Source organism: Eurytemora carolleeae, unplaced genomic scaffold (genome assembly GCF_000591075.1).
Source record: "Eurytemora carolleeae unplaced genomic scaffold, Eaff_2.0 scaffold108, whole genome shotgun sequence".
NCBI classification, from domain to species: Eukaryota; Metazoa; Arthropoda; class Copepoda; order Calanoida; family Temoridae; genus Eurytemora; species Eurytemora carolleeae.
The window spans coordinates 210,328-226,076 of NW_019396160.1; the positions used below are offsets into that span (position 1 = coordinate 210,328).

General features: G+C 32.2%; 1 protein-coding gene across 1 annotated transcript; it reads left to right on the forward strand.

The window, feature by feature from the left end:
* LOC111696780 (uncharacterized) lies at positions 1–10,936 on the forward strand. The gene is made up of 9 exons (XM_023466507.1): positions 1–74; positions 531–578; positions 2,837–2,891; positions 4,068–4,182; positions 4,690–4,723; positions 5,270–5,355; positions 6,796–6,850; positions 7,391–7,481; positions 8,532–10,936. The coding sequence occupies exons 3-9, from the start codon at positions 2,879–2,881 to the stop codon at positions 8,612–8,614; spliced, it is 477 nt and encodes a 158-aa protein (XP_023322275.1). The 5' UTR covers positions 1–74; positions 531–578; positions 2,837–2,878; the 3' UTR covers positions 8,615–10,936.
* The last annotated feature ends 4,813 nt before the right edge of the window (positions 10,937–15,749 follow it).

Below are 15,749 nucleotides of genomic sequence, written 5' to 3' on the forward strand. Positions count from 1 at the left end.
TAAAGGAATCCAATGAAAATGTTGTGACTCTAAAACAGCTGAAAATAGATTCAAGTGGAGAATATAAGTGCGAGGTATCACTATCCAATCAATTTATCAGTATTTTTTTTAATTTTTGTGCAAAAAAGATAAAAATTCAAGTATTTTTTTCTTTCAAATGAAAGTTTGTTTGTGTTTGTTCTGTAGCCTTATTCTTAAAGAAACTGAAGGCGTCATTTATAGTGACTCTTCAAGCGAAGATGGCAATGCACAATTCACAGTGGTACCCATGAAACCTTTATTTGATTGATAAAGTGGAAGATATTGTCGCTTTTCTAGGCTTAAAAGTGTTTGATTCTTATGATTCCTATATGCTTATAGAATTGCGAGAGTAACTTTTGTAGAGAAACCACAATTGAAAATATAATAAGTTTTTAAATTATAAACATTGATATCTAAAGCAAAAAGTGTAAAATTGTGAATCGGGCAGTGCCATCCTTATATGGAGGGTCACTTAAATTACAAGTTTACAGTCCAGCAAATTGTTTTAGGTTACGACAAAACGATCCTTCAAAGCGTATCAGTACTATACTAATCAGGTATTCCAATTTAAACCGTATCAGGACTATACTAATCAGGTATTCCAATGTAAACCGTATCAGGACTATAATAATCAGGTATTCCAATTTAAACCGTATCAGAACTGTAATAATCAGGTATTCCAATTTAAACCGTATCAGGACTATACTAATCAGGTATTCCAATTTAAACCGTATCAGGACTATAATAATCAGATATTCCAATTTAAAAGAGCGTTATCTTATAAAAAGGAAAAAAAAATACACTCACCATACTTTAATTTTCTGATCCTGATAATTATGCAACCTCTCGTAGACCATGATATTTAAAATTATAAATTCTTGTAGATCAAATAATCAAATCTTAAGAAAGGTTTACAACGTCAGATTGACATTAAATTGAAATTTGGAAATAATGCTTGGGGATAATTAGTCAATTATTTATTACCTTCAAAAGAAAGAAAAAAAATTTCTAACAGCTAAAAGTTTTTTACCCAACTAACTAAAGTATCCCGATTAGCTGCTAACCGTATAACTCGATCGTATTTTATAAAGTGAATGATTTTATATCCCTAGAGAGCACTTTATTTACTTCCTCTTTCTCAGGGGCAAATACAGGATTTTACTGGGGGTGAACTAAATCAGAATTTTATCTCCGTTTTCTATTGCTTCCTCCAATACTTTAGTGGGGAGCAATTTTCCAGAGATGGAATTTAAAGAATTTGAACCGCGGTTTAAATCTGCCAAAACCCGGTTTAAATTAAGCGCCGGCTTAAATCTTGAAACATTTGATACAATTTTAAGTGGAACCAACCATATTTACGCCGCGACTTAAATATAAACCGCCGCTCAAACTTTTTAAATTCGGCCACAGGGGTGAGCCATTGATTCAAAGCTTTGTCCCTGCTCTTTTCTGGGTCGTTATTTTGAAATTATTTCGAACCACACTTTCTTAACACTTTACTTGAACTACAGGCGATAAAAGAGTGCAAATTCAAACTGTATCTTAAAAATTAAATGTTTAAGAAAAAAAACGCTTAACATTTAATATCCTCGAAATCCTGGCGATAATTAAAATCTAAATAATTAATCTTGATCTTTTATATAATCCCACGAACAACCTTTATAAACTATCTGATATGTAACGTATTACGTATAAACTATTTGATATGTAACGTATCACGTGTAAAATATCTGAAATATAACGTATCAGGTATAAACTATCTGATATGTAACGTATTACGTATAAACTATCTGATAAGTAACGTATCACGTATAAACTATTTGATATGTAACGTATCACGTGTGAAATATCTGAAATATAACGTATCAGGTATAAACTATCTGATATGTAACGTATTACGTATAAACTATCTGATATGTAACGTATTACGTATAAACTATCTGATATGTAACGTATCACGTATAAACTATCTGATAAGTAACGTATCACGTATAAACTATTTGATATGTTACGTTAACGTATCACGTCTGAAAATATAGTTTATCAAAAGAAAAGTTATTTTGTTTTCGGTTGAAACATAAAACGGATGAGAAACTCTAATTTTCGAATTTTATACCTCGGAATCTGATGTTTTAAACTGACTGTTTCCTTTACTATTAGTATTTATATATACCAATAAGCACCCCAATCCTCCCAAAAATTATGAAAATTTGTAATCTGTTTTGCATTTACATTCTTTTTGTAAAAAATTTGACAAAACTATTGAAAATTAATCATTTGCACAAACAAGAATACATCAATTCACATGAAGAAATCTAAACCGTGAAATTTGTAAATATCAAGCAAAAGGTGTGCATAGTTAAATTTTTCAATTTATTTAGATATGTAGTATAATGGTATAAGCCATTTTTTCTTTTGATCTCATATTATTGAGAAATGGGTACAACATTGCGACCTAACAAATTTCTGGAAAGTTTGAGAAAGACAAAGGAATTGAGTCTTTGCCACAAACTCGGATTTTTAAATCCCAATTTCTTTAAAACCAAATGTCGTAGATGCTAGATATTTCAAACTATGAATTCTGGTGGATCAAACAATGTAAGTTTGAAATATGAAAGGTATGCATCATCTGGTTGTTGAAATTTAGGTATTACAAAATTGGAATTTGTGACAGAAACTCAATTCCTTTGCGTTAATTCCTAATTATTTCGTGGAAAAGTACAACTTCCCGTGACTTATCCGGATTATCAGATATATTTGTATTCGTATTAAAATATCGTATCATAAAATAAAATTCTATTCATAATAAATTTAGGGTAACCCGCCCCGGTTCAATGTTATCGAAGAGCAAGCACGGATGCAGGTAGTTGGTAAGTAGATTCACACTTTTATGGAGATTTTTCATTCCTTGCCGTTGATACATAGAATTCACCAAATATTTCATTTTTTTATATCATGTCGTAGCTAGCCATGGCTTCTTTTTATTTCAGTAGGTTTGAAATATTCTTTCTAGGACCTTGTTAGTTTGGTTTGTTTGTCCTGCAGCAGGTTCTTTGTCCTGTCCTACAAGAGATTTTTTGTCCTGTTCTACTGCAAGGTGCTTTCCTGTCCTACTGCAGGGTGTTTGTCTTGTCCTACTGCAGGATGTTTGTCCTGTCCTACTGCAGGGTGTTTGTCTTGTCCTACTGCAGGATGTTTGTCAAGTCCTACTGCAGGATGTTTGTCCTGTCCTACTGCAGGGTGTTTGTCTGCAGGGTGTTTGTCCTGTCCTACTGCAGGGTAATTGTCCGGTCCCACTGCAGGGTGTTTGTCCTGTTCTACTGTAGGATGTTTGTCTTGTTCTGCTACAGGGTGATTGTCCTGTTCTACTGCAGGGTATTTGTCCTGTTCTACTGCAGGGTGATTGTCCTGTCCTACTGCATGGTGTTTGTCCTGTCCTACTGCAGGGTGTTTGTCCTGTCCTAATGCGGGGTGATTGTCCTGTTCTACTGCAGGGTGTTTGTCCTGTTCTACTGCAGGGTGTTTGTCCTGTCCTGCTGCAGGGTGTTTGTCCTGTCCTACTGCAGGGTGTTTGTCCTGTCCTACTGCAGGGTGTTTGTCCTGTCCTACTGCAGGGTGTTTGTCCTGTCCTACTGCAGGGTGTTTGTCTTGTCCTACTGCAGGGTGTTTGTTTGTAAAATATTCAGTATACCAGGGCTTATTCAGTCCCAAGGGAATAAATATCCGTGAGTTTAACCCTTGTTTCTAATTCCCCTGGACCTGGCTGAATGGGAATTGACTAGTTTCCCACAAATATTGCAATAAAGTTCCATCAGATCACCTTTACCTTCATCCCACAGGGACTAGGATAAACCGATACAAAATACTAAATAGTTTAAACTTCAAATATTATAAATTACAGCCTTTAGCTTTTAGCCAAGTAGTAATCTTAATCAACTATAACCTACAGGCTACAGAGGGAGGGAGGGGGGGGGAGGGNTGTAATACTGTTCTCTATGTTTAGAGATACCAAAGGAGCCCCATGTAATACTGTTCTCTATGTTTAGAGATACCCAAGGAGCCCCCTGTAATAGGGGGTGGAGCAGCGTACTATGCTAATGGAGATGAACTAAACCTTACATGTACTTCCAACCCAAGCTATCCTCCAACCACTCTCACATGGTAAAGTTTGTCATATTTATTTGTGTTTGTCTTTTTTGTTTTTGGGACATGATTCCTAAAAGCACTTTTTTATATGTGACATAATTCAAGTTCTTAGAGGCACTTTGCATAGATATGGCATAATGCAAGTTCTTAGAGGCACTTTGTATATGTGTGACATCACGCAAGTTTCTAGTGGCACTTTGTATAAGTGTGACATAATGCAAGTTCCTAAAGGAACTTTGTAAATGTGTGACATGATGCAAGTTCCTAGAGGCACTTAGTATATGTGTGACATTATGCAATTTTCTAGAGGCACTTTGCATATGTGTGACATATTTGTATTATTCATAAAAAAAATTAGTAAATGTATTGTATTGATATGAGCTGCGATGATTTTATGTTAGTCTCACTTTTGTGCGTCAACTGACTCAGTTCAGTGACTTCACAACAGTAATTCATACTTTGTGCGTCCATTATACTAGATAAATTAGGAATATAATAGATTTAATATTGTCCTGTTTTCAGGTATTTGAATGGAAATAAAGTCGGAAGCTCAAAGGTAAGATATTCTATTATTGAAGGGTCTGTTGATACAATTCCAAGTAACCCTCCCTGTAAAGAATTACATGCCCTTAGGAAAGATTAATTCTGTAAATTTTCTTCCCTTCCCTGCTGCTAAACTCCGCAAGTAACTTTTAAAGAAAAATACAAAAATATCCATTTTTAGATACAGAGCGTCCTATATCATATTAGATTATCTCCAATGTTTAACACTAAAATACGCTCATATAATACTGAAAAATCTAGCATTTTCTGCAAAAAAATATTCTATTAGCATTATCAAATTTTTCAAAATTATTCATTCTTCTTAAATTTTCTGATTTGTCTCCCAAATCGTAATTTAGACCCATTGACGCGGTATAATTTGATGTGGGACACCCTGTAGAAAGTCTTTAAAAGAGCCGCATCAAATGAGGTGTCCTTTCAAGTAATCTAATGGAAAAATGGCATTTAATGAAACAATTTGACACTAGTCCCATTATTTACTTATTAATGTAAATTATGGCGCGATAAATCTATGTTTTGTCTTACAGTTATGCTTCAGGATGATGAGGCATTGTTAAAGAGAGAAGACGATCTTTACATTACAACTTCATTTCTTAGAACAAAAGTACAGAACAGTTTGTTCAGGTAGAAATGGTTTTGACATGTCTAAACTTTCAAACAAATAATCTTAATTTAACATCAACAATCAACATATACCTCATTTCCAATTTTAAAACGGAACATTTTTACATCTTAAGGGTTTTCATTGTTTTAAATACAATTTTAAGAATTTGATCTTTTTTACGATACTTTTATATCTTTTCCTATTTGTATATAATGAAAACGTAAAAAGAGACATATATTTTTTTAAATATTCTATAAATTTGAATAATTGATTGCTTCCATTTTGTTAATTTCCCTTGGTTATACACTAATAGCAGATATTGCAAGATTTTTCAAAAAACTGTTTTTAAATACATTTTGCTTTTTTATCCGGGTTTTTGTTTGTTTCTATCCAATAAACATCAAGATGTGGGTTCACTGCCTTTCATGATCCAATCAAAGGTTTGGTCGTTTAGATTTAAATGGGTTTTCTTTGAAAAAGTTAATATTTTCTTGGAAAACTTTAAAAAAAAAGGTTTGTTTGTCCCCAGGACATGATCGGGAATTTTTCTATTGCTAAAGTTTGGTGTTGTCTGGGTTTATATTGATCTACCAGGGGTTATAATCTGGCAGCACATTCATCCATCCACGCTTTATTCATACTGAGAAGAGGGTTGAAAAAATTCCAGCTGAAGGCTTCTTAGGCCTGAGAAGAATAGAGTGCAGGAATTTTTCTGATATACTGGAATGAGGCCCGGGTGCCATACTGATAGGAAACATCACACTCATTGCTCCCTAACATCTGTAAGTCCGGATTGGATACCTCCAAGTACCCATAGGTGGCAACCATAGACTCTCCCTGCTTGTCCACCATTCCTCTCTTCATCATCATTCACTTGAATCAATCCACTTAAAGCTTCTTTCTTGTTGAGTATAGAAAGCACGCACCCTTTCGCTGCGAGAGTTGTTGACATTGACAGCCGCCCCTCTGTCCTCCTACATCCGTCAGGTGGTCATAACTGCTTAACCAGATGTCAGCTTCAGATGTTTTTGAAACTCGTGAACACCAGTCTGGACACCAATCCAGTAACTTGCAGTGGACGAGTGTGCTTAACTTCAGTGATCTAACGAGAACTGGTGTCACACACTGTCCACCCCACCCCACAAACAAACTGAAAGATCAAAAAACATACTTAGAAAAAAGAAAGGTATAGAAAGTCAAGAAAAATATAATTACATAGAAGAAAAGAAACTGAGTTTTGACCACAAATTCAAATTTGCTAAACCTTTATTTTGCAACCTAATGGTGTAAACCTTGATATTTCAAACTTTAAATATTTGATCTAACAGAATTTATAGTTTAAAATATAAGGTCTTCGATATCGGGTTGCAACGATATTACAAAATCATAGATTGTTGCAAAAACGTAGTTATTTTTTGTCCTGAAAACCTAGTTTGAATAATTATTCTAAAAATATGAAGGTATGGAGAAATTAGAGTTAAATGTGTTGCTGAGCTCACAGAGGAACCCATCAAGGTAAAAACATTGTATTTTAGATAAAAATAAATTTTTAACTTCTGCTAATTTATTTTAATGCTTTCATTGAAAAAATTTAAGTTTTCTTTAAGCTTGACTTGATTCAGTATTCTGTTACTTGATTCAGTATTCAATCACTGTAATTTTAAATTTCAATCACTCTGATTTTTTATTTAAATATTTCTCTTTTCCCTGTAATAAGCAAAACCTCTGTTCTTTTTCTTTCTTCTGAAACCTTTTGAAAAATACATTTTAAACCTCTTATTTTGATGCTTCCATGGAAAAGCTTCAAGTTTTTTTGCTTATTTTTTTTTTAAATTCTTTATGAACACAAAGTCTCAAGTTTTATTAATTTTCATTTTAATGACATTTTTGATATTTCCGAAATATGTTCAGCTGGGAAATTATGATTTAATTATGTGTTCCAGTGTCAACGACGTTTTCAGGGGGGGGATTTCTTCGTGCCCAGCCCCCCAATAAATTCAATCTTCACTCTGATCAGACATGCATATGTTAAATTGATTAAAATTGTATGTTTAGGCTCGAATACAAGCTCCTGGAGATGGGTTTCATCTTAATATCCTAAAACTTCCAGAGGCAATGAAACTATCTACAGAAACCATTTTTGACGGTAAATATCTTATCAAATCATTTTCAAATTTACAAGATTAAATCACTCTCAAATTAAACACCTTTTCTTTTTATTTTATATAAGGATAAGGATAAGGATAAGGATAAGGATAAGGATAAGGACAAGGATAAAGATGATGATTAGGATAAGGATAAGGATAACGATAACGATAAGGATAAGGATAAGGATAAGGATAAGGATAAAGATGATGATTAGGATAAGGATAAGGATAAGGATAAGGATAAAGATAAGGAGAAGGAGAAGGATAAGGATAAGGACAAGGATAAAGATGATGATTAGGATAAGGATAAGGATAAGGATAAGAATAAGGATAAGGATAAGGATAAGGATAAGAATAAGGATAAGGATAAGGATAAGGATAAGAATAAGGATGAAGATTAGGATAAGAATAAGGATGATGATTAGGATAAGGACGATGATTAGGATAAGGATGATGATTAGTATAAGGATAAGGATAACGATAAGGATAAGGATAAGGATAAGAATAAGTATAAAGATAGGGATAAGGATAAGGATAAAGATAAAGATAAGGATAAGGATAAGGATAAGGATAAGGATAAAGATAAAGGTAAGAATAGCTAGGGATAAGGCAACGGTTAAGGAAAAATCAAGGGATAAGGGAAAACATATATATATAATAAGGATTGATAGGGATAATGATAATGCTTTAAAGGATAGAATAAGTTTTTAAAAGATTTAATAAGCTCAAACAATCTTATTTTGGGTTACCAACCAATAATGAAAATTTAGAGACGACTGTACGGAATTTAATAAGTCTTTTTTCAAACAATCTTGGTTGACACAGCAGCTGTAAACTTATTTTTTATTTGTTGCCAAACTGTACAATAAGCCAATAAAATCAGTATCTATATCTTGTATATTTAGTTCCAATGTTTCGTGCTAGAATAAGTATCTATATCTTGTATATTTAGTTCCAATGTTGGGTGCTGGAATAAGTATCTATATCTTGTATATTTAGTTCCAATGTTTGGCGCTGGAAGAATAAGTATCTATATTTTGTATATTTAGTTCCAATGTTTGGTGCTGGAAGAATTCTGTCATCTTGGTGTTTCCTTTGCATTTTCTTCAGCCTGATACCTCTCAGCGTTTAGTCAATCCTTGCTCAATAAACTTCTAGAATCTAGAGGTTACAATATGCTTCTAGAATCTAAAGTTTACAAGATACTTCTAGAATCTAAAGGTTATAATATACTTCTAGAATCTAGAGGTTATAATATACTTCTAGAATCTAGAGGTTACAAGATACTTCTAGAATCTAGAGTTTACAATATACTTCTAGAATCTAGAGGTTATAATAAAAATGAGATTTTATTAAAGCGTAGTGTCTATTTACGAGTTTCCCACATTTAGTAAAATTGGATGAAATAAAGTTGTAATATTAATGTTATTTATATGTTTAAAGAAATTGAACACTTGTCACAAAATCTAATCCCTCAACCTGATGGTTTAAACCTTTAATTGTTCAAACTTTACCACTCTTACTGATCTATTAGAATTCATCATCCAAACCTTCAAAGGTCTAACAAACCAGGTTGCAAAGAAATAAGGAGTTTTTGACAAGTGGTTTGCCTCATCCCAATATGAATTTCTAAAATATTAATTTCATATCTGCAGATTTATATAAATTGTAACTAAAATATCACCCTTCACTGTAGAAACCCAACATTTGTTTACTTTACAAGGCTTTTTCTTACAAATAATAGTTTTTACAGTGTTTAATGTTTATACCTTCTTTGTAGAGTCTCATTTTTATTCATGTTAAAGTTTATCACAAAGTATTATTTGAAGTTATTTATTATTAAATTGTTAATATATTGTTAAAACATTTCTCTTCCAAATCTGAAATGTAAATTTTCTGATTGGTTCCTTTTAAAATTTTCTTAGTAAACCATTTCGGTAGTGTTTTGACAAAAATAATTTATTTCCAATATGCATTGTTTCTCCTAAAATTTGGTTTATGATCGTTAATATTTTAAAGGGCTCGAACTGTGAAAATTCTTTTCATGGAAATCTAGATTCGCTGTAAATGTCAGTATCTATATATTAGGCATAGTGCTGAGATACCTTTCAGAATTTGTAGAAATCTCTGGAATATTTCGTGTTACGTACATAAATGCTTTTTTTCGGCTATGCAAAAAGTTTACTTAACGATGCTAGGAAAGTTTTAGTTATCTATGTTTTTAGAAAGTCAAACAAGTATTAATCTGTTTTTTTTAATCTTATAATGCATAATGGCCCGACAAAATGGTTAAAAACTGGATAAAATAATAGTTTAACCATTACTCAACCAGACTATCAATGAACGTTTGGATGATTTGGAAATTCAAAATTACTATACCTTTTGATAATTTCATATTTCGGGAATATATTAATTGAAATAATTGTAATAAATTGACCATCGTTCCTTTCCCCAATGACATCGTTACGAAATGTATTGTATGTTAAACAAGATGTTTTCAGAGCTGGGAACGTTTGAATGATCGATTTCGGGATTAATGCTTGATCCACTCTTTTTCTTAATCATGAGATTAAATAATACTTGTTCTCCTCTTGTTATTAATCTCCAGATTAATTAACCTATCGGAATTAAGGATATCCCATTCAAAAGTTTTCTGTTCAGATCTTGATTTGGTGCGTAAAGGTGGAATAAAAATAGGAAAGATTAAATCTAATCACCCAAACCTAAATTACCTTCTATTTAATCCGTCTTGATGCGGAGATATGGCGGAAAAATAAATCCGAGTAATTTCTCTTTTCCTTGTTAAATTAAACCAAGGAACACTTTATTTTCATCAATTTTTATAAACTATATGTTTTTTTAACTTAAATCAACATTAAATACATCTGCGTTTCCTTCCAGCATATTAAACAATTTTACAGACTTTAAATTTTGTTTCAACTGACCAAAATCTGATTGTATATTCACGGTTTCTGAAAACAATGTTATAAATGTGATTTTGCCAAAATGAAAAATATATCCGATATAGTTACAATTAATCATTTATTCTATGTTCCGGGCCTCATTATCCATTACAAATTATGCCTAAAATATTCATATTTCAAACTCTGATTTAGTTTATGTCCTTTTCCCATTGTAAAAACAAAATGTGTTAAAACAATGAAGAATATGCATAATACAGATAGTTTATTATTATTATCAATTATTATTTTCTCAGATTATAAATATAAACATATATGATAGATAAGTAAAATGGGGGTTGAGGGGGTATGCGATTGTTTTAGTCTGAACGGTTTCACCACGTACACAACTGGTCAATTGCATTGTTGGCCGATACTCTGGATTAATTTATAAGAGCCATTTTCGACCGAGGGTCGCTGTTAAACAAGATAGGGGCCGAGCGTTGCGTCAATGTAAGAAAAAATTGTTGTTTTTACTAAAAATAAAAAATATAATGTTGAGAAAATTGTGTAAAAATTTGTAAAATATTTTTTTTTGTTAAAAATAAAATAAAATTTTTTTTAATAGTAAAATATCTATATATAGGATCACAAAAAAGTAGGGGGAAGGAATAAGGAATGAAAGCTTTAACAGTAACAATCTAGCTTTTCACTATAAAATATGCCCTGTTATGTTTATAGCATTAATATTTATGCCAGAACTGATGATCAAACACAAACAATCTTCAACAAATTAAAATTTTAACTCACAAAATTTATCGGACAATTGGTACCTTCAGTTGAATGTATCACATTAAAATGATTTTAGACTGATGTAAAAACCACAAAAAAATAAGAAAAAGCCACAAATCTAAAAGGAATTAAGTCTTTGCCACAAATTCTGCTTTTCTAAACCCTATTTCTATAGATTCCAATGTCGTAGACCTTAGATATTTCAAACTATGAATTCTGTTAGATCAAATAATATAAGTTTAAAATATCAAAGATTTACGACATTGGGTTCCAAAGAAATAGGGATTATAAATTCAGAGTTTGTGACAAAGACTCAATTCTTTGGAGTAAATCTAAATTTTTAGGTACAGAGCGTCCCATATCAAGTAGGATTATCTCAAAGCTTTATCGCCAAAATACGAACATAAAACTCGAGAAACCTAGTTTTAAACTTTAGGTTGGGAGGTCGTTACTTGGATTTTAGGTAGGTTGGTTGGTTAATTGGCTAATTGGTTCGTTGGTTAATTGGTTCGTTGGTTAGGTTGGTTCATTGGTTTGGCTCCTCAACTTGGACACAGTAGTCATCAATAATCAGTAAATAGATATATTTCAAACCTGCAAAAAAATGCAGGTATAGTAAAAAATAAAATGACAATGTACTAATGAATAGTTGAATATTTAATAATACTAGGCGCCCATCTTCTATTTAAATTGTGAACATGTTCTTTTTGTTTACATTTTAAAAGAAAGAAGAAAAAAAATTTTGCGGATTTTTAAAAAAATTTAATTTTTTTTTACTAAATTAAAAACCTTTAAAACACATTTTTTTTATCATTCATAAACCTTCCCTGTGGTCACGTGATGTCCCACAAAAAAATTTGGGCCTGATCGGTTCACCCGTTTTGACGTTTATTGGATACAAACAAACAGACACCCAAACAGACAGACAAGTCAAATTTAAATATAGATGTCTAACTAGTATTTCATGACGGAGTGAAAAGGTGGGATTAGGGTTTGAGGGTTTGATATAGTTTAAAACATTTGTAACTACTTCTGAAAATATAAAACCGGTTGTCAAAGTGGAATTGCAAAGTTATTTATGGATTTGATCTTTCATTTAGTAAGACGTTTCACTGTTTGTTGTTTCTTTTGTTGGAGAGATTTAATTCTTTCTAAATGTTCTGATTAGTCCTGAAAATTTAGAGATACAGACGATGTGGGATACCCTGTATGTTCGGGCCAAGTGCCATGGCTAGGACAAACTAGGCACTCAAGTGCTGCAGGCTGTTAAATATGTTTGTTTATACGTGTAATCACGTGGAATTTAGGTCAAAAGTGAAGAAGTTTTAAAAGTTGTTGAAATAAAAATATTTATTCTTTCTGAAAAAAGTACAGACGCACAAAAATTTTGCCGTCAATATAATCATTTCTCCTCCCTCTTTATAAAAACATACATTTCAAGAAAAAATATTCAGCTCATTTATTATTAATTTTCATGTTATCAATAATTTAAGAATAACAATAAATTGTGTTTCACCATTATTATAAAACAAACAGAATATATATATATACAGCAATAACCAATCTTAACAAACAATAGAACATGTTCTAGACTTATTTTAAGAAGATAAATATATAATATCTATACATATATAAAGTTGTAAACTCTGTGTGTATGTTTATCCGATCATAACTCGGAAACTCCTGGACCAATTTGTCTCAAATTTTGATCGGGAAACTTTTACTTGAGAGAACCAAGGGAATGTTCAAAGTTTGGTTTCTATGTTGAATGAGTCGACTTTAATAGCGAAAATTTAGTTTCCCGGTAAAATCGTTCAAGTGCTGGTAAACGGTGGAAGTAACTTTTAGTAACCTTGGCAAGACTGGGATCCCAAGCTGGTCATACATACTAAAGGTCATACATACTAAGATCATACATACTAAAGGTCATACATACTAAAGGTCAAGCTGACCCGCTTTTTCCTGGATATGTTACTTAATAACAACGGTAGATTTGATATATAAAATTCTAAACGATGGGATAAAAATATTAATATCCATAGATGGAAACTGTTTCGCAACAAAATACGAACATTTTCGGTCGCATTTCGAAAATTTTTCGCGAAATTTTGCATTTATCGCGAAAATGTGTAAATAGCTGCAACAATTAATGGGTCAAAAGAATTGGAATTCTCTGCTCTGAGAGCTCAATATTTATTCATTATGTCCTAAAAATAATTTCGCGAAAAATGCGAAATTTTCGCGAAACGATTTTTCCTTTGCGCTGAAAACCCATGAGCTACTTTCTAGAAGGGGCAAGAATAAAAATTTACTTCTGAATGTTTTAAAACGCTGTTAACGTAAAACAGTCGATCTACTTTCAAGTCACGTAAGTAACTGATCAGCTGTTTGCGTTCAGACTGCATGCAGTGTACAGTCGCGTTTTAGAGGAACTGAAGCGGGATTCGATATGTAAAAAAAGGTTCTCTCTCTCTTCGATTAGCAGTATAAGATTTCGAGGATACCGTCGTGAATCGGGAATTGCCCTTTCAGCATGAAGGGTCACTTGATATTACGCTTACAGTCCCTTTAAGACTTTCTTATAACTGGTTAAATAATTCATAGCAATAAATGATTATAGAGATTTTAATATTTACATTGTTCCGGGAAATCCCTTTCACAACAGAAGTTAAATCAATAATTTATTTTTAAGAGGGGAAGAAAATGAAATCTAATTTGAAAATATAATTGAAAACGTTGTGAGGTCGTGAAATGACAAGTGGTTGAATAATTAATAAAATTAACACTACTAGGAGATATAATAAACTCAGTTTTCAGAAATGAAGACTCTTCCGCCACAAGCTCAAAAATATTGCATTGTTTTAAATTCGTGTAAATTATTTGAATATTTAATTTCATAGATCTTTTTTATTGAGACTAAATGATGAAACTGCAATCATTATAGCGGAGGTAAATTAGAATTCAATCTGTGAATGAATTTCGCCAAGTGACAAAAACATACCGAGAGTTTGTTGGGATGAACAAATTGATTATTCTACTTTCTGTTTCACCTTTCTTGCTAAGAACTGAGGAGAAAATGGACATATTGTTGTTTACATTCTCGTATAGTTTCTAAACAAACATTCAGGTTATTCAGATTCGGACCTAATGTCAAAAAACGGGGAATAAGTGTCTAAAAACTCGTTTCAACTGCTGGAAAGCAAAATGCTGCTAAAAAAATCTTAAATCCAGCGGTTGAAAGCAAAAAGCTGCCAAAAAATGACAAATCCAGCGGTTGAAAGCAAAAAAAGCTGTTCAAGAAAAACTGTTTTCCACTGGTTGAAAGCAAAAAGCAAAACAAACTCGTTTCAACTGCTGGAAAGCAAAAAGCTGCTAAAAATCTTAAAATCAGCAGTTAAAACTAAGACAGTTTCTGCAAACTATTTAAAATAGTTATTTCAAATCTTTAAACAAGTAGTTGAAGGCAAAAAAGTTTTTTTAAATCTTAAACCCAGCGGTTGAAAGCAAAACCTGTTTTCAAAAAAACCTGTTTTCAAGAAAACCTGTTTTCAAGAAAACCTGTTTTCAAGAAAGTTTTCAAGAAACCCTGTTTTCAAGAAAACCTGTTTTCAAGAAAACCAGTTTTCAAGAAAACCAGTTTTCAAGAAAACATGTTTTCAAGAAACACTTTTTTCAAGTGGTTAAAAGCAACCCAGATGTTGATAGCAAAAAAGTTGCTGAAAATTCTTAAACACAGCGGTTGAACGTATTTCATGAAGAACTGTTTTCCAGTGGTTAAAGGCAAAAAGTTGTTAAAAATCTTAAACCCAGTGGTTGAAAATAAAAAAGTTGAAAAAAACAATTTTTCAGGAAAAACTGTTTTTAAGTGGTTGAAAGCAACCCAGCGTTTTATAAAAAAAAGTTGCTGAAAAATCTTAAACCCAGCGGTCGAAAGAAAATTTCTTTCATGAAAAACTGTTTTCAAGTGGTTAAAAGCAACACAGTGGTTGAAAGCAAAAAATTTGCAGAATAATCTTAAACCCAGTGGTTGAAAACAAAAAGGTTGCTAAAAATCTTAAACCTAGTGGTTGAAAGCAAAAACTTTTTCAAGAAAAACTGTTTTCCAGAGGTGAAAAGCAAAAAGTTGTTCAAAATATTAAACCCAGCGATTGAAAACAAAAAGTTGTTGAAAAATTCTTTGTATAACCCCGAATAGACCATGAATAAAATCCCCCCCCCCCCTCCACGAAATTTTGGTTTATTTTCATATCCCTTTTCCACGTACTGCACCTAATAACAACAATGATCAGTGTAGTTGATTAAGCAAAATACGCACGTCACAATCTAGCGTACTGCACCTAATAACAACAATGATCAGTGTAGTTGATTAAGCAATATACACACGTCACAATCTAGCGTACTGCACCTAATAACAACAATGATCAGTGTAGTTGATTAAGCAATATACACACGTCACAATCTAGCGTACTGCACCTAATAACAACAATGATCAGTGTAGTTGATTAAGCAATATACACACGTCACAATCTAGCGTACTGCACCTAATAACAACAATGATCAGTGTAGTTGATTAAG

What these genes read in the sequence shown, in the direction of transcription:
- LOC111696780 (XM_023466507.1), top strand. An exon ending in ATAAAGTCGGAAGCTCAAAG is followed by an intron (nt 4,724 to 5,269) that starts GTAAGATATTCT and finishes GTTATGCTTCAG; the next exon opens with GATGATGAGGCATTGTTAAA. An exon ending in TACAGAAACCATTTTTGACG is followed by an intron (nt 7,482 to 8,531) that starts GTAAATATCTTA and finishes TTGTATATTTAG; the next exon opens with TTCCAATGTTTGGTGCTGGA.